This window comes from Gracilinanus agilis, chromosome 4 (genome assembly GCF_016433145.1).
Source record: "Gracilinanus agilis isolate LMUSP501 chromosome 4, AgileGrace, whole genome shotgun sequence".
Taxonomy (NCBI): domain Eukaryota; kingdom Metazoa; phylum Chordata; class Mammalia; order Didelphimorphia; family Didelphidae; genus Gracilinanus; species Gracilinanus agilis.
The window spans coordinates 418,284,257-418,303,114 of NC_058133.1; the positions used below are offsets into that span (position 1 = coordinate 418,284,257).

Genomic DNA, 18,858 nt, shown 5'->3' on the forward strand with positions numbered 1-18,858 from the left:
TTTTTTATTTTATTTTTGATTAACTTTTTTTCTTTCCTATTATATTTTATCCCTCTTCCTGAATTCTATAGTTAGCCAAATTGGACTTCTTTCTTTTTCTTCCCTTACAACACTCCTGTTTTTGTGCTTTTGCTCTGGCTGTCCCCCAGGCCTGAACCACATTTCCTCTTTACCTCAAGTTCATGTGTAATCCCTCGTCTTCTTCCAGATGCAGGTCAAACATCTTTTTCTGTATGCTGCCCTTTTTCGTTATGTCGGGTGTTAATGCTTTCCTTCACTAACTACGTCTGTTACGTTTAATCACTTTGAATTTATTTTGCATATACTTATATATGTACAAGTTGTCTTCTTTGGTAGAATTTAAGACCTTTGAGAGAAGAGATTGTTTCACTTTTTGTTTTTGAATCTTTTGACATGATCAACACTTAAATGCATGTGAGGCATTTGTTAAATGATTAATGTATACTTTGCAGTGTGTCAATGTCCTTCCTCAAATTTAGTGCTAAGAATTAGATACACAATACTTTAGATATGGTCTGAGAGACACTGATTGATTAAAAAAAGATAACATACCCTCACTATATCTAGTAGTCCAAGCATATTGACTTAGGGGGTTTGATGCTGGCCATAGGTTCAATAGATATATCTTATTTTCATACAATTTTGTGGGGTGTATTAAAAAAGTAAAGTAATTTAAAATAATTTTTAAAGTATTTCAGAACTGTTAAAAAACCATCACTAAGTTTACACTACAGAAACTATATGCACTAATATTTATATAATGTCAATAATGCCAGTAAGAAGTAAAAGTTTTTATTTATTTATTTAGTTTGTGTACTTCAGAGTAAAAGAAATAGAGGAAATACAGATGAACAGGTTCAAGGCGACTTCAGCTTGTGTTTATTGTTACTTTGGGTAGCTTTAGGAACTCCCTTTCTGAGAATTTCTTAATCTTCCTCCTCCTCTCTGTTTGCTATCCACCTGCAGGCTGCAATTTTTATTATTTATATCTAGTTCTGTGGTAGCAGGACTGGCAGTAGATAAAATCCTTTCTTTTTCTACTTAAAAGAAAAACTAGTAATTCCTCACATGAATTAAAAAAAAAACAACCATTCTTTATCTAAGGTTTCTTCTGTATGTTAGATTTTCTTGGTCAAAGGTACACAAGTATGAAAAATTTGGAACTACTTTTTTCACATTTCTAGATGATGTCCAAACACATTTTCTGAACTTTCGGTTATACTCTAGTACAGGCTGTTTTTCCGTGTAGGTTTTGGTGTTTGGAAAACATTGGATAGGCCTTCCCTTCTGCCAACAGGAAAAGCTAGTGATTGAATAGGATAGACATGGTAATGGACAAATGACACAACACTGTGGTAAAATGACCAATTGGTAGAAAATATTTTTGTAATAAATTTTGTCTGGGAGGAACATGTTTGTCACTTTTCCTTTCATTGGGTTAGGATTTTTAACAGCAGACTAATATTTTCTGTCTCCTTTACTTTGGATATGTTCAGTCTTTATTAAGTGATATGTTTGAATTGTATATAAGACAACTACAGTAGTTGGTATTCTTCTGTTGGTTTTTCACTTACTGATCATTGTTTTTTACAGAGAAAAAGAATTTAAAACATGTTAATAGAATAAACATTTTTAGTATTTTTGTGCTTAAGCTACACAAAAGTTGTGATTTCACGTTTACCTATTACCAAAATTTTCCAATCTTAGTCTTTAAAAATAGATTAATTATTAGGAAAAAAACCAGCTGGTATTGGTTCAGGACAATTGATTCCAGGCTTTTTACTGTTTTCAATAACACTATAGAGACAATCCCCAGGAATTCCTTGGTAGATTCACTATCAGATAATGTTACCATTGAATGTAGTGCCATGCATATTATATTAGCACTTTTAGAATAATTTGAGATGATGTTCATAGCTCCATTCTTTTTTTTTTTTTTTTTAAACCCTTAATTTCTGTGTATTGGCTCCTTCGTGGAAGAGTGGTAAGGGTGGGCAATAGGTGTCAAGTGACTTGCCCAGGGTCACACAGCTGGGAAGTGTCTGAGGCCAGATTTGAACCTAGGACCTCATGTCTCTAGGCCTGACTCTCAATCCACTGAGCTACCCAGCTTCCCCTATAGCTCCATTCTTAAGCTCCATTAAGGAGCAAAATTGCTTCCCTTTCTCAGGTCGTCCTCTCTATGTCCCTTCTTGAACCCCTCGATAGTTTCATATAAGACAGCAATTTATTTTAAATAAAACTAATGGGGAACAAATTTTAAGTGTGAAGAGAGTATGTAAATCAAGGAAGGAAGTATTGAGTCATTCTAAAAATAGGTTTTTTTTTTTGTTTTTTTTTTTATTTTTTTTTATTTTAAACCCTTAACTTCTGTGTATTGACTTATAGGCGGAAGATTGGTAAGGGTAGGCAATGGGGGTCAAGTGACTTGCCCAGGATCACACAGCTGGGAAGTGTCTGAGGCCAGATTTGAACCTAGCACCTCCTGTCTCTAGGCCTGGCTCTCAATCCACTGAGCTACCCAGCTGCCCCTTAGTTTTTTTTTTTTTTATTATTCTTTCTGCAAAAATATTACTGGTTAGCATTTGCCCTAGAATTAATTTTACATTAACATATTGGGGAAATGAATTAGAAGAGATAAAATTTAAAGCGTGGAGGAAAGGAGGACAAAATATTATATTGTCTCTCATTTATCTTGCTGTTTCTCTCTTATTAAATCTCAATGAAGCTTTCTCAAAAAAATCAAAATGGTAGAAACTATGTTGTCAGATTTTTAAAAATATTAGATATGAAAATTGAATGAAATTTGTAAAGTAAGCAAGTTTGCCTTCAGGGGCTCCAGCCCTACCCCACCACATTATTTAACAATTCCAGTGAATCCCCTTTCTGTTTCCTGTTAGTTGGCTTATGCTGTGTTTCTATCCTGCAAAATAATTCCTTTGTGGAAAGGATAACTTGGAATGTAATACTCAGTATATTGTACCAAACTATTAAGTAGCTAAACAGCACATCATAGAGTACAGAATTTGGCAACTCCCCAAAAAAGTACATAGCAACTTCTTTGAAACGTAATTACTCACAATTAAGTGGCAGTCTTCTTGTATCAGTGAATCAAATGATAGACATTGAAGACTTCTGGCCCATGTGTCTGGCGGTTGGGTCCTTAACAGAATTTGAGTTTTAGCTTCCTACCCTGCTACTAAATTTACATTTTAGCAATTTACTTTTGTCTTCGTTCTTCAGAAGCTACTTTATCTATAATTGAGGTTAATCCTTGCATTAGAAAATAGTTTGAGAGGGCTGCAAGAAAGCAAAGACACATAGAAAGTTTGGACTGTTTTTCTTTGGTCACCCATGACATCAGGCTTGCAAAAGCACACATGATACTGATAGGGAGAGAACTGTATATGCTTATAATTTTATTCAGATGTACAGATGGCGCTTATGCAGAGAATGTACTAATAATAGGAGTAAAGCCCCTAATTATCCTTGTTCCTGAAACCCATTTGCTTTTTGTTGATTTGAATCATTTTCCCAGAATGAAAAGGACTGTAAAGTTGGAAATCTTGCTTTCATTTAGTTGTGCATCTGCTTCTTTGCAGTTAAGTAAGTACAGTTTAGAATCAAAGGATTGCAATGTGAAAGGAAATGAAATAACATCAAGCAATGACTTAAAAAATTGTAAATTATAAGATCTTTTCAAAAGTTAAGATTATTTTGGAATGGTGAAAATCTCCAAAGGTGGTGCCTTTAGACAGGTCACTGTATGTAAGACCACCAGCTTTGTTTTATTTAAAGCTGTCTTTGATAAGTTGCAGAACAGTATGACCAAATGCATTTCAGCAGGAGGGGTTAAGGGTAGGACAAGCAGGGAAAGCTAATTTAAACCATGCACTTCCAGCTGAAACTAATTTTTCCTCAGTTCATGAAAGAGATCAAATTTTCAATCTGACCCATGAAGACTTTTTTGTTTTAATTGTCCTTTTGTTGTTGTTGCTTAAATAGATCCAGCAGTGGGAGCAGAATCTAGAAAAATTTCACATGGATCTCTTCAGGATGCGCTGCTATTTGGCCAGTCTACAAGGTGGAGAGTTACCAAATCCCAAGAGTCTCCTTGCTGCCACAAGTCGTCCTTCTAAACTGGCACTGGGCAGATTAGGCATCTTATCAGTTTCTTCCTTCCATGCTTTGGTAAGTCCCAGAAAGAGATTAAGTAGTAGTAGTCTAAAAGCAAAAGGAAATACTGAGGTTGTTTAGTCCCACTTATATGTGATAGATTACTGATAAATGACCATCCAACCTCTGCTTAAAGATCCATCTCTGCAACCTACTACCTCTGTAGCCTGGAGTTAGGGGAAGAAGTGGAACAGATGGCTTTGAAAATGTTACTTACATTTCAATACCTATGATATTGTAATCCTTCAAAGTTTAGTTCAAAATGCCCCTCCCATGGGAAGAGTTTCTTGATTCTCTCAGTTGCTAATGCCCTCCAATGGATATTACTTTGTATACATTTAGGATTTATTTTTCTAGTTCATATTTTGTTTCATTCCAAAAGAATGTAAGTTCCTTGAGAGTAGGTAGAGTAGGTATTCTTTCAATTTTGCCCTTGTATTCCCATTGCACAGTGCTTGGTATAGAGCAAATATTTAATAACTGCTTATTAAATTGAAGTAAATCCTCTTTATCTCAAATGTCTAGGAACTCACTACCTTCCAAAGCAGTCTAGTCTGTTTTGGGGATGCTTTAATTGAATAAAAAAAATTCTTGCTTATAGTAGGCATTATCCTCCTTATAGCTTTCATCCTTTGGCCCTAGTTTTCTTTTTGCAAACTAATTAGAATAAACATCTCTATTCTGCAGAAAGATCCTTCAAAACCTTTATTAAGTTATATTTTATTTTTCCTTCAGAATGAAACATTTATCCATTTTTTCCATTTCACTTTCCCCTCCACTGGAAAAAATTTTAGAAAGAAAGCAATCTTGTAACCAATATATTTAGCATTTCCCATGTACTGTATGTCTTATTCCGCATCTTGAGTCCATCACCTCTAATTCTTCATGGTTGGTCTTCTGGAATCATAATTGCCATTCCTTTGATCAGAGTTTTAAGCTATTCAAAATTATTTGTAGAATGTTGTGTTATTAATTCTGGTTCTGCTCACTTCACTCTGCATTAGTTCATAGTCTTCCCATGTTTCTCTGAAATCTCCTAAAGACATTTGAAGATAGAGGTTTTAACTTATTTGTTGTTAGGAGCTTTCTAATAGTGGAATCTACTCAGTCATGTTTTGTTTCCTTTCCTATTGTAGCCTCTTCCCACTTCATAGTAGCAGGAAGATGCAATCCCTGGGAATTGGCAACTATTATATAAATAATTTTATGACTAAGTGAAGATTGTTTTTCCTGGGACTGCTGAAAGCCCCTCTGGGTTTTCTGAGCTCACTTGCATTTACATAGATACTACTTTGCATAAATCCAATTTGGAAACTGTTGAGTTGTTTTCTTAATCTTGGTGCTTCCTACAGTCTTTCTAATGTCTTAACTAGCTTGTTTCTTCTCATATATTGTCAAAATGTGAAATGAAATTATCTGACTTTTTGATCAGAAAATCAATATTCATGACAAAAAGAAAGTACACCTGCTGGATAGACAGTTATTTCTTTCTGCCACACAAATTAATCCTGAGTAATATTTAAAAAAATGTTTTAAATTAGATATGTTCAAGAGATGAATCAGCTCTGCGGAAACGAACATTATCATTGACACAGCAAGGTCAAAGTAAGAAGGGATTGTTTTCATCACTGAAAGGACTGGATACTTTGGCAAGAAAAGGGAAAGACAAAAGGCCATCCATAACTCAGGTAAATGTACTAATATCTGAAGAGTAACAGCAAAATAAACATAATTAATTTTTTGTTTCTCAGTGAGGGCTGTATATTTTTGAGAATTATTTTTTTACATTTTTTAGAAATATTTTTTTTACCTAAAACCTTTGGCACTTAATAACTTATTCATAATTTTCAGAATAAATTAAGAATGAAATTATAATATAGCATGAAAATATCAAGTATATTTGTGAATATTTTCTCCCTAATGTATACACATCAAGAAAGTTGCTTTGTTCCTTTTAAATTGCTTTTGATATATGGCTGCAACCAAAACATACATGAGCATACACATAAGAATTCCCATGTTTTTCATTGACCTTCCTTTTGTTCTTCTCTTATCAGTTTTCTTTTTTTAAAGGGATTAGGAACAAATTTTAAGCTATGCTAAAACTCCTGTTTACCTTGGGATATAACTTGTATTGCGCTGAGGCAAAAGGGTTCTTTTTTTTTTTTTAATAAATAAAAACAATTTGAGCACTTATGCAAAAAATAAAATCTAATACAATCAATTGCTTTCAGAATGTTCTCAATGCTTGACCATGGCTATTGATCATGACCACTATAATTGACATAATGCCAAAAGATAATCTGAACCAGTAAACAGAGAGTTAATTTCAGAGTAAAGTGAGGATGACCAGGTCTTATCTCTGCTATATACTGGCTTTGTTTCTTTAAATACATCATTTCACCTTTAGGAGCCCCAGACAATTCTCAATGAGTTAAGTTCCCAATATGTATTGGTAAAGGAATTTCTTTACCAGGAACTCATTATGCCAGTGAAATAATTGTTCCATTTTTCAAAAAAAATAGTATGATCATAAATTTCATATTGCTGATTCATATTCATATGACAGTCTTTAGGCTACCCTCTTTCCACATTTAAAATGCCATATAAGATAGAAATATGACCATATGTTATATCATGACACTATAATTGAATCGGAAACTATTTGTCTGTAACAAATGTCAGTAGATGTTTTTATTTTATGTATTAACAAAAAAGTAGTGATTAACTTTATTGCCATTACTGTTATACATATGTTTATGGTTTACAGAAACAGAAAAGTGGATATCAAGCATTAATACTCAATGAATAACTTGAATACTAAGAAATAAGGGCCCTAAACACTTTTAGGAGAGAATATACAGTAATTTGATTTTTTAAAATGAAATCTCTGCACATGAGCTGTAAAATATACCCTCATGTTTAAAAAAAAAACACCTAACTTTTATGAACAGGACCATAACTATATATACATACATATATATATATATTTGTGTATATANGTATTAACAAAAAGTAGTGATTAACTTTATTGCCATTACTGTTATACATATGTTTATGGTTTACAGAAACAGAAAAGTGGATATCAAGCATTAATACTCAATGAATAACTTGAATACTAAGAAATAAGGGCCCTAAACACTTTTAGGAGAGAATATACAGTAAATTGATTTTTTTAAAATGAAATCTCTGCACATGAGCTGTAAAATATACCCTCATGTTTAAAAAAAAAACATACCTAACTTTTATGAACAGGACCATAACTATATATATATATTTGTGTATATATATATATATTTGTGTATATATGTATAATGCATATTTTATATGTAGTATATGATATATGTATATTTATGTAACAAATATACATATACATGGTATGGGGAAGACCAGTTTTAAAATCTCATTAGTTAAGATTTAGGTTTCTATTATGAAAAATACATTTTTGCTAATTTAAGATAAATCTTATTTGTTATGGAACCCCAAAGTGTTAGCTAAACTTATTACTTTATCATAAAATGAAAGATGAATTACATGTGATTCTTTCATTTCCAGTAACAAATACAGTATCCTCTGTTTGGCATTCAAAACCCTTTGTCAACTCTCCTACCACACCCTTCCAGAGTGTTCTCTCACCCCATTTGTACCTACTGGCTTCCCTGGGTTCCTTCCAGTACCCACTAAAATCCCATCTTCTACAGGAAGCCTTTTCCAACCTTCTTTAAATTATTTCCAATTTATTTTAAATAGAGCTCTTTTGTATACATTAGCTTATTGTCTCCCCGGTTAAATTGTGAGCTTTTTGAAGGCAAGGATTTTCCCCCTTTTTGTATTCCCAGTGCTTAATACAAAGAAGACACTTAATAAATGTTCATTGACCTATCTGACTATTGGATATTATCTGGGGTTTGGTCTTAACTCATGAAATACCCACTATATATTTTCAATTTAACATATGTGGAAGGGGGAAAAGTAATTTTGTTGAGATGTTTATATCTTAAGTATATATTGAGCTTGTATACAATGGCTTCAATGTACTTGTCACTGAGTAGAATTAATACCCAAGTATGCTTAAATATTTTTTAAAACCCTTATACCCTCTATCTTGGAATGCTAAGTTTCTATTCCAAGGCAGAAGAGTAGTAAGGGCTAGGCAATTGGGGTTAAGTAATTTGCCTATGCTCACACAGCAAGAAAGTATCTGAGGTCAAATTTGAACCTACAATTTCCTGCCTCTTCACTGAACCACCTAACTGCCCTGCTTAGGTTTTTGAAAATTTATCTCTATCAAATTAATGAACTGTATTTTAAAATAGATGTGTCTGATCACAGTGCCCCAACTAAAGGGCCAACTAGAAACAGCATCTTCAGAGACTGCATTGCTTGTTAGTAGCAAAAACAACCATTTTCAAAAAAACAGGAGAAGTCTATGCCACAGAAAAGTAAAGGATGCAAATGTATGGTAGGGATTAAGCAAATGTTAATGATACTGATCTTTAAAATTTAACCTTTAAATATTTTAAATATTAATTTTACAAGTTTGTGAGATGAATGTTTATATAGAGCTGTCGACCTTCAGTTTTACTTATATTGAAAATAATTAGCAGCTTCATAACCCTTTCATTTATCTGTGTTTCTTCTGTCCTCCCATTTTCTTTTTTTTGAATTTATTTTTCTCGTTTAGATTTTTGATTCAAGTGGCAATCATGGATTTCCCGGAACTCAGCTGCCTCAGAGCTCCAATAATTCCAGTGAGGTAAACTTGGCTATAGATGCCAGCCATTTTATATAATTCTTTTGAATTTGTGGTAAAAATATTGTTTAGTTACTGAACCAAAGAATTCTTTCTGTGCTGCCTCCTCCTGGTATGGAGATGGCCCAAGGTTATTGAAGATGATTTTTCCAGTGTATTTCAAACTTTGGCAGTTCTTACCAATTGAGAAGGCTTTGGATGTGAGTCTGGTGACCAATGAAATTGAAAATCTTGAATGTCTAGAAAGAATGTTGATTAGAAACGGCTGCATGGTTCTATTAAATTGAGAGGAGAGGGTAGTTCCTTTTACATCCATAAATCAGACTGAAAAAGTTAGGCACCTCTGAAAATGGTTTAACTCTTTCAGGTATTATTTTAATAGAAACTCTTAAATGCCACATTACTCCATTTCAAAAATATTGCCTTGAACAACACAAAATCCACTTTTAAAAACTCACGATCCAAACTCTTTACTTTCTTTATCATCTCCTTATTGAGTGGGCCAGAAAATAAACACTAAGCCTTTCCTCTAATGGATATAGAGCTGAGATTTACAAATGTATCAGTCAAGAAATATTCATTAAGCTTCTCTGATATACTGGCTGTCATATTATACACTGGAGATAAAAAAGGGAAAAAAACACATTTCTCAGGGAACTTACCTATTTAGTTAAATAAAAATAAATATAAGATAAATTTAGCAGGAGGCACTAGCAGCTAAGGGTGGAAATGGAGATTGGGAAAGGCCTCTTGAAGAAGGTGATGCTTGAAATGAGTTTTGAAGGGAACTAGAGATTCTAAAGGATGGAATTGAGTAAAGGAGGATATTCTAGACATAGAAGATAGCCTATGTGACAGGGCATAGAGACTGGATATGGAATGTCCTGGATGAAAAATAGTAATGAAGTCAGTTTAGCTTTAATGTAAAATATATAAAGGAGAGAAATAAGAGGTGGGAGTTAGGTTGCAAAGTGTTTTAAATGTCAAATAGAGGAGTTACTATTGGATCCTAGAAATAATAGGGAACCACTGGAGTATATTAAGTAGGGGAATGATTAAGGTTTTTCTAAAAGAAGCAGCTGTATTGAGTATCTTTGGGAGAGGAAAAGAAGACAAGATGAAGAGACCATTTTAGGAAGCTCTACAGAGGTCAAAGTGAGGAGTGATGTGAAAGTCTGAAACAGGATGGCGACTGGGTGAGTAGAGAGAAGGGTATGCATGCAAGAATATTGTGGAGGTAGAACTGATAAGACTTGACAATTAATTGGATATGATATAATAAGGAACCAGGGATGGCTTCAAGGTTGGGAGGCTGAATGACTAGAAGAATGATAATGCCCTCAATAGTAAACCACAAGTTTAAAATAAAATTGGGTTTGGGAGAAAGAGAATGAGTTCTGGTTTGAACTCATGGAATTTGAGATGCTTAGAGGGCAACTAGAGTATTGGAGAGACTAAAAGTTAGATATAGACATCTGTGAGTCATTTGGAAAGAGATGATTCCTAAACCTAAAGGGGTTGCTTCCATAGTTGAGGTATGACATAGATGATAATTCCATTAAAATATTGAGCACAAGTAGGAAAATCACTAATTCAGATAGGAGTAGTGTCTCAAAAACTGAGAGAGAAAAAAGAGTGTCCAGAGGAGAGGGTGGTCAGTAGTGTGAATTGTTGCAAAGAGGTTGAAGACTAAGACAAGACCATCAGGTTTGGTAATGAAACTGTTAATTTTGGAAAGAGGAGCTTCAATTGAGTGAGTTTAGAAGCTAGATTGTAGAGTTTAGAAAAGAGAGCAGAACTAGGCAAGCAGTAAGAGAAGCTAAGCTTTTTCTGTGTTTTTAAATGAAAGGAAGACAAAATAAGAAGATGGTAAAGTCAAGTGAGGATTTTTAAACATGTTCACAGACTACAGGGGGACAAGCCTGGAAATAGAACGTCAGAAGTGTGTGGGAATTAATTTAATGTGTGCAGTAGGATTGAAAGTGAGAGTGTTAAGTTTCTGGAGAAGATAGGACAGGACTAGCTTAAGCCTTCATGTCAATGAGTTGGCCTTGATCAGAAGAAAGGCTATTTCTTCATCAGATATTAGAGTAAAGCCAGAGAGAAAAGAGAGTGAGTGTCAACTGGGTTTTAAGAGTAGAACAGAGAAGAGAAAGCTCCTGGTAAATGGCTCATATTTTCTCAGTAAAATATGAGGTGAGGTTTCTGTTAAAATAGGAAGGAATGATGTGGGATGCTTCAAAAGAGAAGAAAGATTTGTAATAGATCTTTAAAAACACTGATCCACCTCCATTATGGATGAGGAAACTGAAAATGCATTTTCATTGGCACTGTATACTACTTCCTTGGTGGGGGAGGGTATACAGGTTGTAAGAGTTTTTTGGGGATGGTCTTCTTTCCCAGATTCTCTTCCATGCCTAAGCTTGTTCTTTTAAGGCAGTGCCCTGTGTTGTGTGTTTCTTCCCTCTTCATCACCTACCTACCTCCTCATCATTTTTTCTGTCTTTTATTTTTGAAAGGGCCTTGTTTTTAGCTACATGTCAGAATTGAAAATAAACTCCAGGAAATTGAGCAGTGAAGTGGATAAAGCAACTGGGCTTGAAGTCAGAAAAACCTGAGTTCAAGTCCAGCCTCAAAAACTTGCTAGTTGTGCAGTGCTGGTCAAGTCACTTAATCTCTGTTTTCGAACTGTAAAATGGGAATAATTCTAGCGCCTTCCTCACAGAATTGTTGTGAGTGTTAAATGATATAATATTGTAAAGCATTTAGCACTGTACCTGGAACATAGTAAATGCTATATATATATATGTTGGCTGTTATTACTATTATCATTATAATTATTATAAATTAAAATGCTAATAACTGATGACAGCTTTAAAAAGCACATGGCATGGTAGTGGTGGTAGTGAGAGAGAGAAAAATGCTTGTTAATTGAAATATGATTAAGAAAATAAAAGCATATCTTTGTAGGAGGCTATTGAAATAGAAATATTGAAAATATTAAGAATGTCAAAAAGGCTATCAGGAATTTGATGGAAATATTTAGGTAACAGGTAAGCCGGTGGAAGAGATATTAAATTAGTTTTCCCTGCTTCCTTGAAAAAGAGTGACTGCTGGTTATGATTCTAAGTGTCACTTGAAGAGCTGCTCTTGTTCTGTGATATGCTGTTGAAAAAATAATTTGATCTTTTGCACCTCAGAATAATTTAAGGAATCCCATGCATTCAAAGTTTCCTATCCATACTTCTGGGATTGGGTGACAAAAGAAAAAAGAAGACTATAAGAAGAAAGAGTGGATCAGGAAATTGGGTGACTGTGATTATTCACATTCTTGATAAATAGAAGAAAATCAGAGATTGATGTTTCTCAACAAATCCAGTCAGTGAATTATCTTTTTTCACTGTTGTATTTTGTCTCATTAGTCTACTTTTCTAGGATTATTTCTGCCTTGAATTATGGTAGCAGGAATAGAAAGGGAAAAAAAGACAGAGGAAAGAGAAGTATTAAGTAAAATTGACTTGAAAATCAATTAGACAAGTAAGATGGGAGAGCAAGAAGAGATAAAATGACTGAGATTTTGAGACTCTGGTCAAGTGGTACTATTAAGAAAGAGAGAAAAGTTCAAGGTGGACAGATTTTAGGGAGGGAAAATGACTAGTTCAGTTCAGTATATAATAATTACTTAGCTCCCTTTATTCAAGTTCAGTTCAGGACCCACATTCTTCTCCATGAGATCTTTCCTGATTCTCTACACTCCTCCCTAGTTCTTCCTTTCTCCATCCCAGATTAATGTGTTTTTACTTTTTGCATGTTTTGCATTTACTTATTTTGTGTATATGCCATTTTCCTCTAATAAGCTAAAGGTACTTTGAACTTAGAGATTTTGCATCCCTAATTTCTAACAGTGCCTCACACATAACAGTAGCTTAATTAATGCATGTAGAATTTAATTTGATCCTCACAAAAATCTATGAGGTAGGTTCTTTTATCCCTGTTTTACAGTTGAGAAATATGAGACTGAGAGAGGTTAAATGACTTGCACAGGGTCATACAACTGGTAAGTCTTTGAGATAGGAGAACCTAAACCTTCCTGTTTTCAGGTCCAGTATTCTGCATAACCTATTTTGTGCTTGTTGACTTGATGGATCATCTAGATAGTTACATGTGTGGATTTTTGGGTCTTGATTACTTGGTTTTTTTTTTTGTGATTTGCTGTTGAAATGGAAAGGTGTATTCTGTAAGGAAAATGTATTTTAAACCAGCCATGTCTTATTCTGTACATCTTTTTTCTTGTCCATCCATAAATCCTCCATTGTTCAAACTTGGGCTTTCTGTCTGCTGTCCCTTGTTTTTGCTATGTGACCTTTCTCTCCAATTTTCTGATAAATGTCCACAATGAAGTATTTTATGACACCTCTTGTGGCTCATGAAATTATTTAATTTGCTTTCAGATTACAAAATGTGTTGGGCTATAGAGCCCTTAGTGGTCATAATGAAGATTAGAGACCTCATGACACTTCTTTTTTCAGACTATGTATTGAACTGCATATTGCATATGCCTTTTGTCCAAGCTAGTTTCAACTATGTCACTCCCCTAGTGAAAGCTCTCTAGTCAACAGGATTATTTTAGAATGTGCATCACATTTGCTATGAATGCAATTTCCAGCTACTTATGTCTAAATAGCAATGGAACCAAGACTAGAAATGTACTTTATGGGCATCTCTTGGTGAAAAACTAAGTTCAAACAACATCTTTTTGCTATATGAATAATAAATATTTTAGTACTCAAAGAATACATGGTTTTAGTGGTGTAGATACTTTCTCTACCAGTCCAGTTAGTTGTCTTTCCTGCCCTCTCCCTGACCATATACCTTTGCCAGATGATCATTGAAAGTTGCCCTGCCAATACATATAACTACCATGTGACAATCCTTACAAAAAGCTTCTTTAAACATAACTAAAGCTGACAACAGATGCTTGATCCATCCCTTGGCTGAGTAGTAGAAGCTGCCCTAGATTGTGCTCCACTGGCATATTGTAGAGTTTGAGCAGTCAGGCAATCAATCTACAAGCATTAATTAAATGCCTGCTATGTGCCAGGGAGCATTCTAAGTACTAGGGACATAAAGACAAAACCAGATCTCAAGGTTACCTCTAAACTTTGACAAGGCATAAGAACAAGATTTTAGTAGAGGCTGACTGGCAAATATTACTAATTTTGTTAGCTTTTCCCTTAGGAACAGTTGATGTAGAATATTTGTTATACTTCCATCTATTCCATTAAAAAGTATTATAGAATTACTAACTTGTAACAGGAATGCTGTGGATAGTTTTCCTAGGTTTTAGGAAAGTTTTGTGTTTTTTTTTGTTTTTGTTTTTTAAACCCATACCTTCCATCTCGGAGTCAATACGGTGTATTGGCTCCAAGGCAGATGAGTGGTAAGGGTAGGCAATGGGGGTCAAGTGACTTGCCCAGGGTCACACAGCTGGGAAGTGTCTGAGGCCAGATTTGAATTTAGGAAAGTTTTTAAAAAGGTCTGCTATTCTTGGGAAGAAGATGGAAAGAAATAGATTAGTATGTATGAAATCAGTAGAATTCAGAAGTGATTGAATTGCTGTACTCAAAGAGTAGTTTGTTAATGACTCAACATCATTGTGGCAGGAGATTTTTAGTGGAATACTTCAGAGATCTATGCTTGATCCTGTGCTATTTCACATTTCTATCATGGTTGGTTAAATATATAAATTGTATGCCCATCAAATTTGCTGAGAGGAATAGCTAACAGTGAATGACAAGGCCAGGATCCAAAAATTAATTATGATAGCAAAGATCCATGAACTTGTGCATTTTTTAAAATTGCATTTTGATCACTGTTTCATTAGAAGGAGTTTCTCTTATAATCCTATGCATTTTATTTTTTGCATTTAATAACATTCTTCTGGATAGAGGTCCATGGGCTTTCCCAGACTACCAGAGAGGGTCTATGACACTCAAAAGATGACCCCTTGAACTAGAGCAAATAGACTAAGTCTCAAAAGATTAGGTTCAATAAGAATTAATAGGAAATCTTATATTTGAGTACAGAAAATCGGCTCCATAAATATAAGATGTCTTAACAGCACTTATTCTAAAAAGCATCTCGAGTTTTTGGTGAACTGCAAACTCAATTATAAATTTTCAATACAATATGAAAGCCAAAAATGGTAATGCAATCTCTGGTTATATCAGTAAAGGGAAGACATACAGAAACAGGTTGGTGATAGTCCTTCCTACTTTGCCCTCACCAAATCTCCTTTGAAATATTATGTTCATTTCTGGGTACTATGGTTTAAGAAAGACATTGATAAGCTGGAGAAGGTTCAAATGAAATAAACCAGAAGAGTAAAAGGCTATCTCTGATATTTGAGGATCTCTTGAGGGACAGAAGAAAAGATGGGCTCCCTTCATTGGAAGACCAGGTAATGCAGGATAGCCACTTGTCTGTTATAATCAGGATTCCTTTTATTTATGGTTGAAATAAATGCATATCGAGGTCCCTTTTCAACTCTGAAATTGGGTGATTATAGATATGATAGGTCTCATATTTGTGTGTGTTCCTGTAGTTCTTAAAACTGTAATTTTTAGTAATTTTTAGGCAATGGATGGAGAGCCAGGACGGACATTGGGAGATTCTAGGTTCAAATGTGGCCTGAGACATTTCCTAGCTATGTAACCATGGACAAGTCACTTAAACCCAATTGCCTTTTTACTGTTCTTCTGCCTTGGAACCAGTACTTATGAATTCTTAGACAGAAGGCAAGGGTTTTTTATAAGAAATAAATTTTTTTAAAGCAATCATATTTTAAATATTGATAGTTTAACAGCCTGTGAATTATAAAAATATATACCAACTCAACTGATGTACATAGCTATTAACAGCTCAGAGATGAATCACCCTGTCTTAAATTTATTTAGTTTGGAATGAAAACAGCCTTCATTTGAGAATATTTTTAAAAGATAAAAAGTGGGGAAAGTCCAAGTCACCAGGAACAAAGTCTAATAATCCAAAAAATGAAAGGGTTTTGTATTGTTTTGTTTTAGTATTAAGTGCTCCCTGGTGGAAAACAATAAGCACAATGTAACTCTTTGGAGGAAGGAGTTTCTTGCGGAAAAGATAACAATAAAAATCCAAATCAAAAGAAAGTGATGAACTAGCCAACTACTACTCTTGCTTTTATCATCGCAGAACCTGTGACTGTCCATAGTCCTCAGCTTTCTATGCTGGAAAATTAGATATGGGGCAGGTCCTGGCATTGGGTTGAGAAGGGTAGGGAGTGTCCTACATTTTTGTGGCAATGAATGAATGAAGTATTGCCGTATTAGTCACTAGAGTCTGAACTGGAAAAAGAAAAAAAAATCCTGTCAGTTTCTAAAAAAGGAAAATATGAATGAAACAACTCTGTCTTAACCACAGATTAGTAATATTTTTCAAACATTAAAAATACTATTTTATTTTAGTTGAAACCATGGCAATCCTGGTGTTTGGGCATCTCCCCAAGTGGGAAGTAGATATATTCTTTTCTATGACAACTTACATTTGATAAAGAAAAAGTAGAACTGTGTAACAACTCCTTTTTCTCCTGAATGTGTGTCTTTTCTTCTTTTCACTTGCTAATAGAATTTCTTTTTACCAGCAGCTATAGAGATGAGGGCCCACTTGTGACAGCCAGATTGCCATGTTGCCTCTTATTTCCGTTTAGTGATCCAAGTAGTAATTACAAGCCATTTGATCCAAAAGCATCTGCTGTGCTAACACACAGTGTTTCCATTTTCTCTCCATGAAGCACATGGAGCATGAATAATTTGACATGTGGTGTCAGGACCATTAATGCAATAGTAATCAGTACTTACATGGAGGCTGTCATACAAGGATATCAAAAATGCTTTGCAAACATCAGCTAGTTAATCTTTGTAGTAATTGCAATAGATATTATTTAGTAATTCTATATTGTTCCCATTATGTGGATGGAGAAATATGAGATAAAATGACGTGAAAATTCATTCCTACTGTATTATAAGAAAGTTTTTATTGCCTTTGATATTCCTAGTAATTATGTGACATAGTAAAAATGGTTCTTTTTTTCCTTGGTATACTATTTCCAATTGTGAACATTCTCATATTATAGTTTGTTATTCAATGGCGTAATTCCTGGATTCATTCTTAAGTGATTATAGGTGTTCATTAGAAGTTTCAACTTGACTGTGCTAGTTGGAAAAAAAGGACATTTTCTGAGATGTATTGATTACTAATGTCTATTTTTGATGCCTCACAGAGGCTTCTTGAAAAAGCTGCCATCAGAGAATCAGTTTTTGCACATTCTAAAAAGCTAGAAAGTTTTGAAATAATTAACCTAGCAACAGACTGTTTATTATCCAAGAACCAGAACTGTTAATGCTAGAGGGGCTTATCAGGTGATGGATATTTTTGCTATATTAACTTGGCTTGGGATCTTTAGGAGTGATCTAAGGAAATCCATTTGCAATCATGAAATAAATCACTGATCCTCAAATTAAAGTAAAGACCACAACCTTGAAAATGGCCTGACTAAAAGAGAGAAAACATCTCAGAATTAGGACAGGAAGAACTGATTCAAGTCTTGCCTCTGATCTATACTAGCTATCGAATTCTGATGAAGCCCATCTATCTTCTTGGGTTCCTAAAGAAGATATTAGGTTGAAGAGGATGGGCAGAGTTCCCTGTATTGATGAAATTGCAGATCTGATCAAAGAAATAGAAACGGTGAAAGAATAGTTAAAAATATGAATTTATAACAACACATTTCTAGAAGGTCTTATGGTTTTTAAAGCCCTTTTCTTGTAATTCTGTGAGATGTTTTACTGTTCTGGCAAGGAGCAGGGAGAACAATTTTCTAGATTTTAATTTAGTTTTAATTATTTTTAATTAATTAGAAATCAGTTTTAATTTTTGTATTCTCCCCCCCCCCAACCAGGTTCCAATTTATCTTTTGTTAAAGCAACTCACATGTAAGTATTTTCTAGCATTATACTTAAGAGTGAAGACAGAAATTATGCCATCAAATAACAAACTAGAATATGAGAATGTTCACAATTGGAAATTGGAAAATCAAACTAGTTTTCAGTTTTCTTAGTAAATATATTTAGTGATGAGTAGGGATAAGAGATTCAAGCTGTGATTTCATTGGAATGGGAAATTCTAGGTTAAGGAAACTCTTTTGACCAGTGCAGGTTGTCATCTTCTCTGCAAATTTGAGACTTAAAGAATTGTCTGGAGTACTAAGAGCTTAAGGGATTTGCCTAGGTTTATATAAGCTGGGAATGTGTTGGAAGTGGGACTCAAACTCAAGTCCTCTTCGCTCCAAATTTAATATTCTAACACATTTCCTCTATTTGTAGAAATAATGTCATGAAAATTACTCTAGTTGTCCCTCTAGACATAAAAAATGTTTACACTCCCCAATCAGGTTCTATAATTAACAAATAGTTTCATGGATTTGTTGAAAGGATCATATAAGATTATAGATCCATACACAATAGCTTGTAAACCTCAAAGTAACCTATAAAATATTAGGTTCTTTATCCCAACTTCTGTTACACAGTAGTCCCTTGTTATATTAGTTCACTTATCAGGCCTTCACTGTATCATGGGTTTTTTTAATATCTATATCTATATCTATATATCTAATTCTGTATCACCGAATTACACTTATTGTGGCACACTATTGGCTGACGAATGAAAGGCAACCAACTACAGTGCCTGAGTCCTGTATCCTGGGCACTGATTAGCTCAGTGACTGTAGGTTAATAAGAGCTTGGAAAAGGTTTATAGAAGAGTGGGAAGGGTTTATAAAGCCTATATATATATATATATATATATATATATATATA

At 34.2% G+C, this 18,858-nt stretch overlaps 1 protein-coding gene across 1 annotated transcript in view; it reads left to right on the plus strand.

Annotated features, from left to right (window-relative positions):
• TIAM2 (TIAM Rac1 associated GEF 2) overlaps nucleotides 1–18,858 on the plus strand; it is a 153,816-nt gene that overhangs the window by 27,937 nt on the left and 107,021 nt on the right. The window contains exons 5-7 of the mRNA XM_044675470.1: nucleotides 4,027–4,212; nucleotides 5,739–5,885; nucleotides 8,882–8,953. Coding sequence (XP_044531405.1) covers nucleotides 4,027–4,212; nucleotides 5,739–5,885; nucleotides 8,882–8,953 — 405 coding nt within the window. The remainder of the gene's footprint in view (nucleotides 1–4,026; nucleotides 4,213–5,738; nucleotides 5,886–8,881; nucleotides 8,954–18,858) is intronic.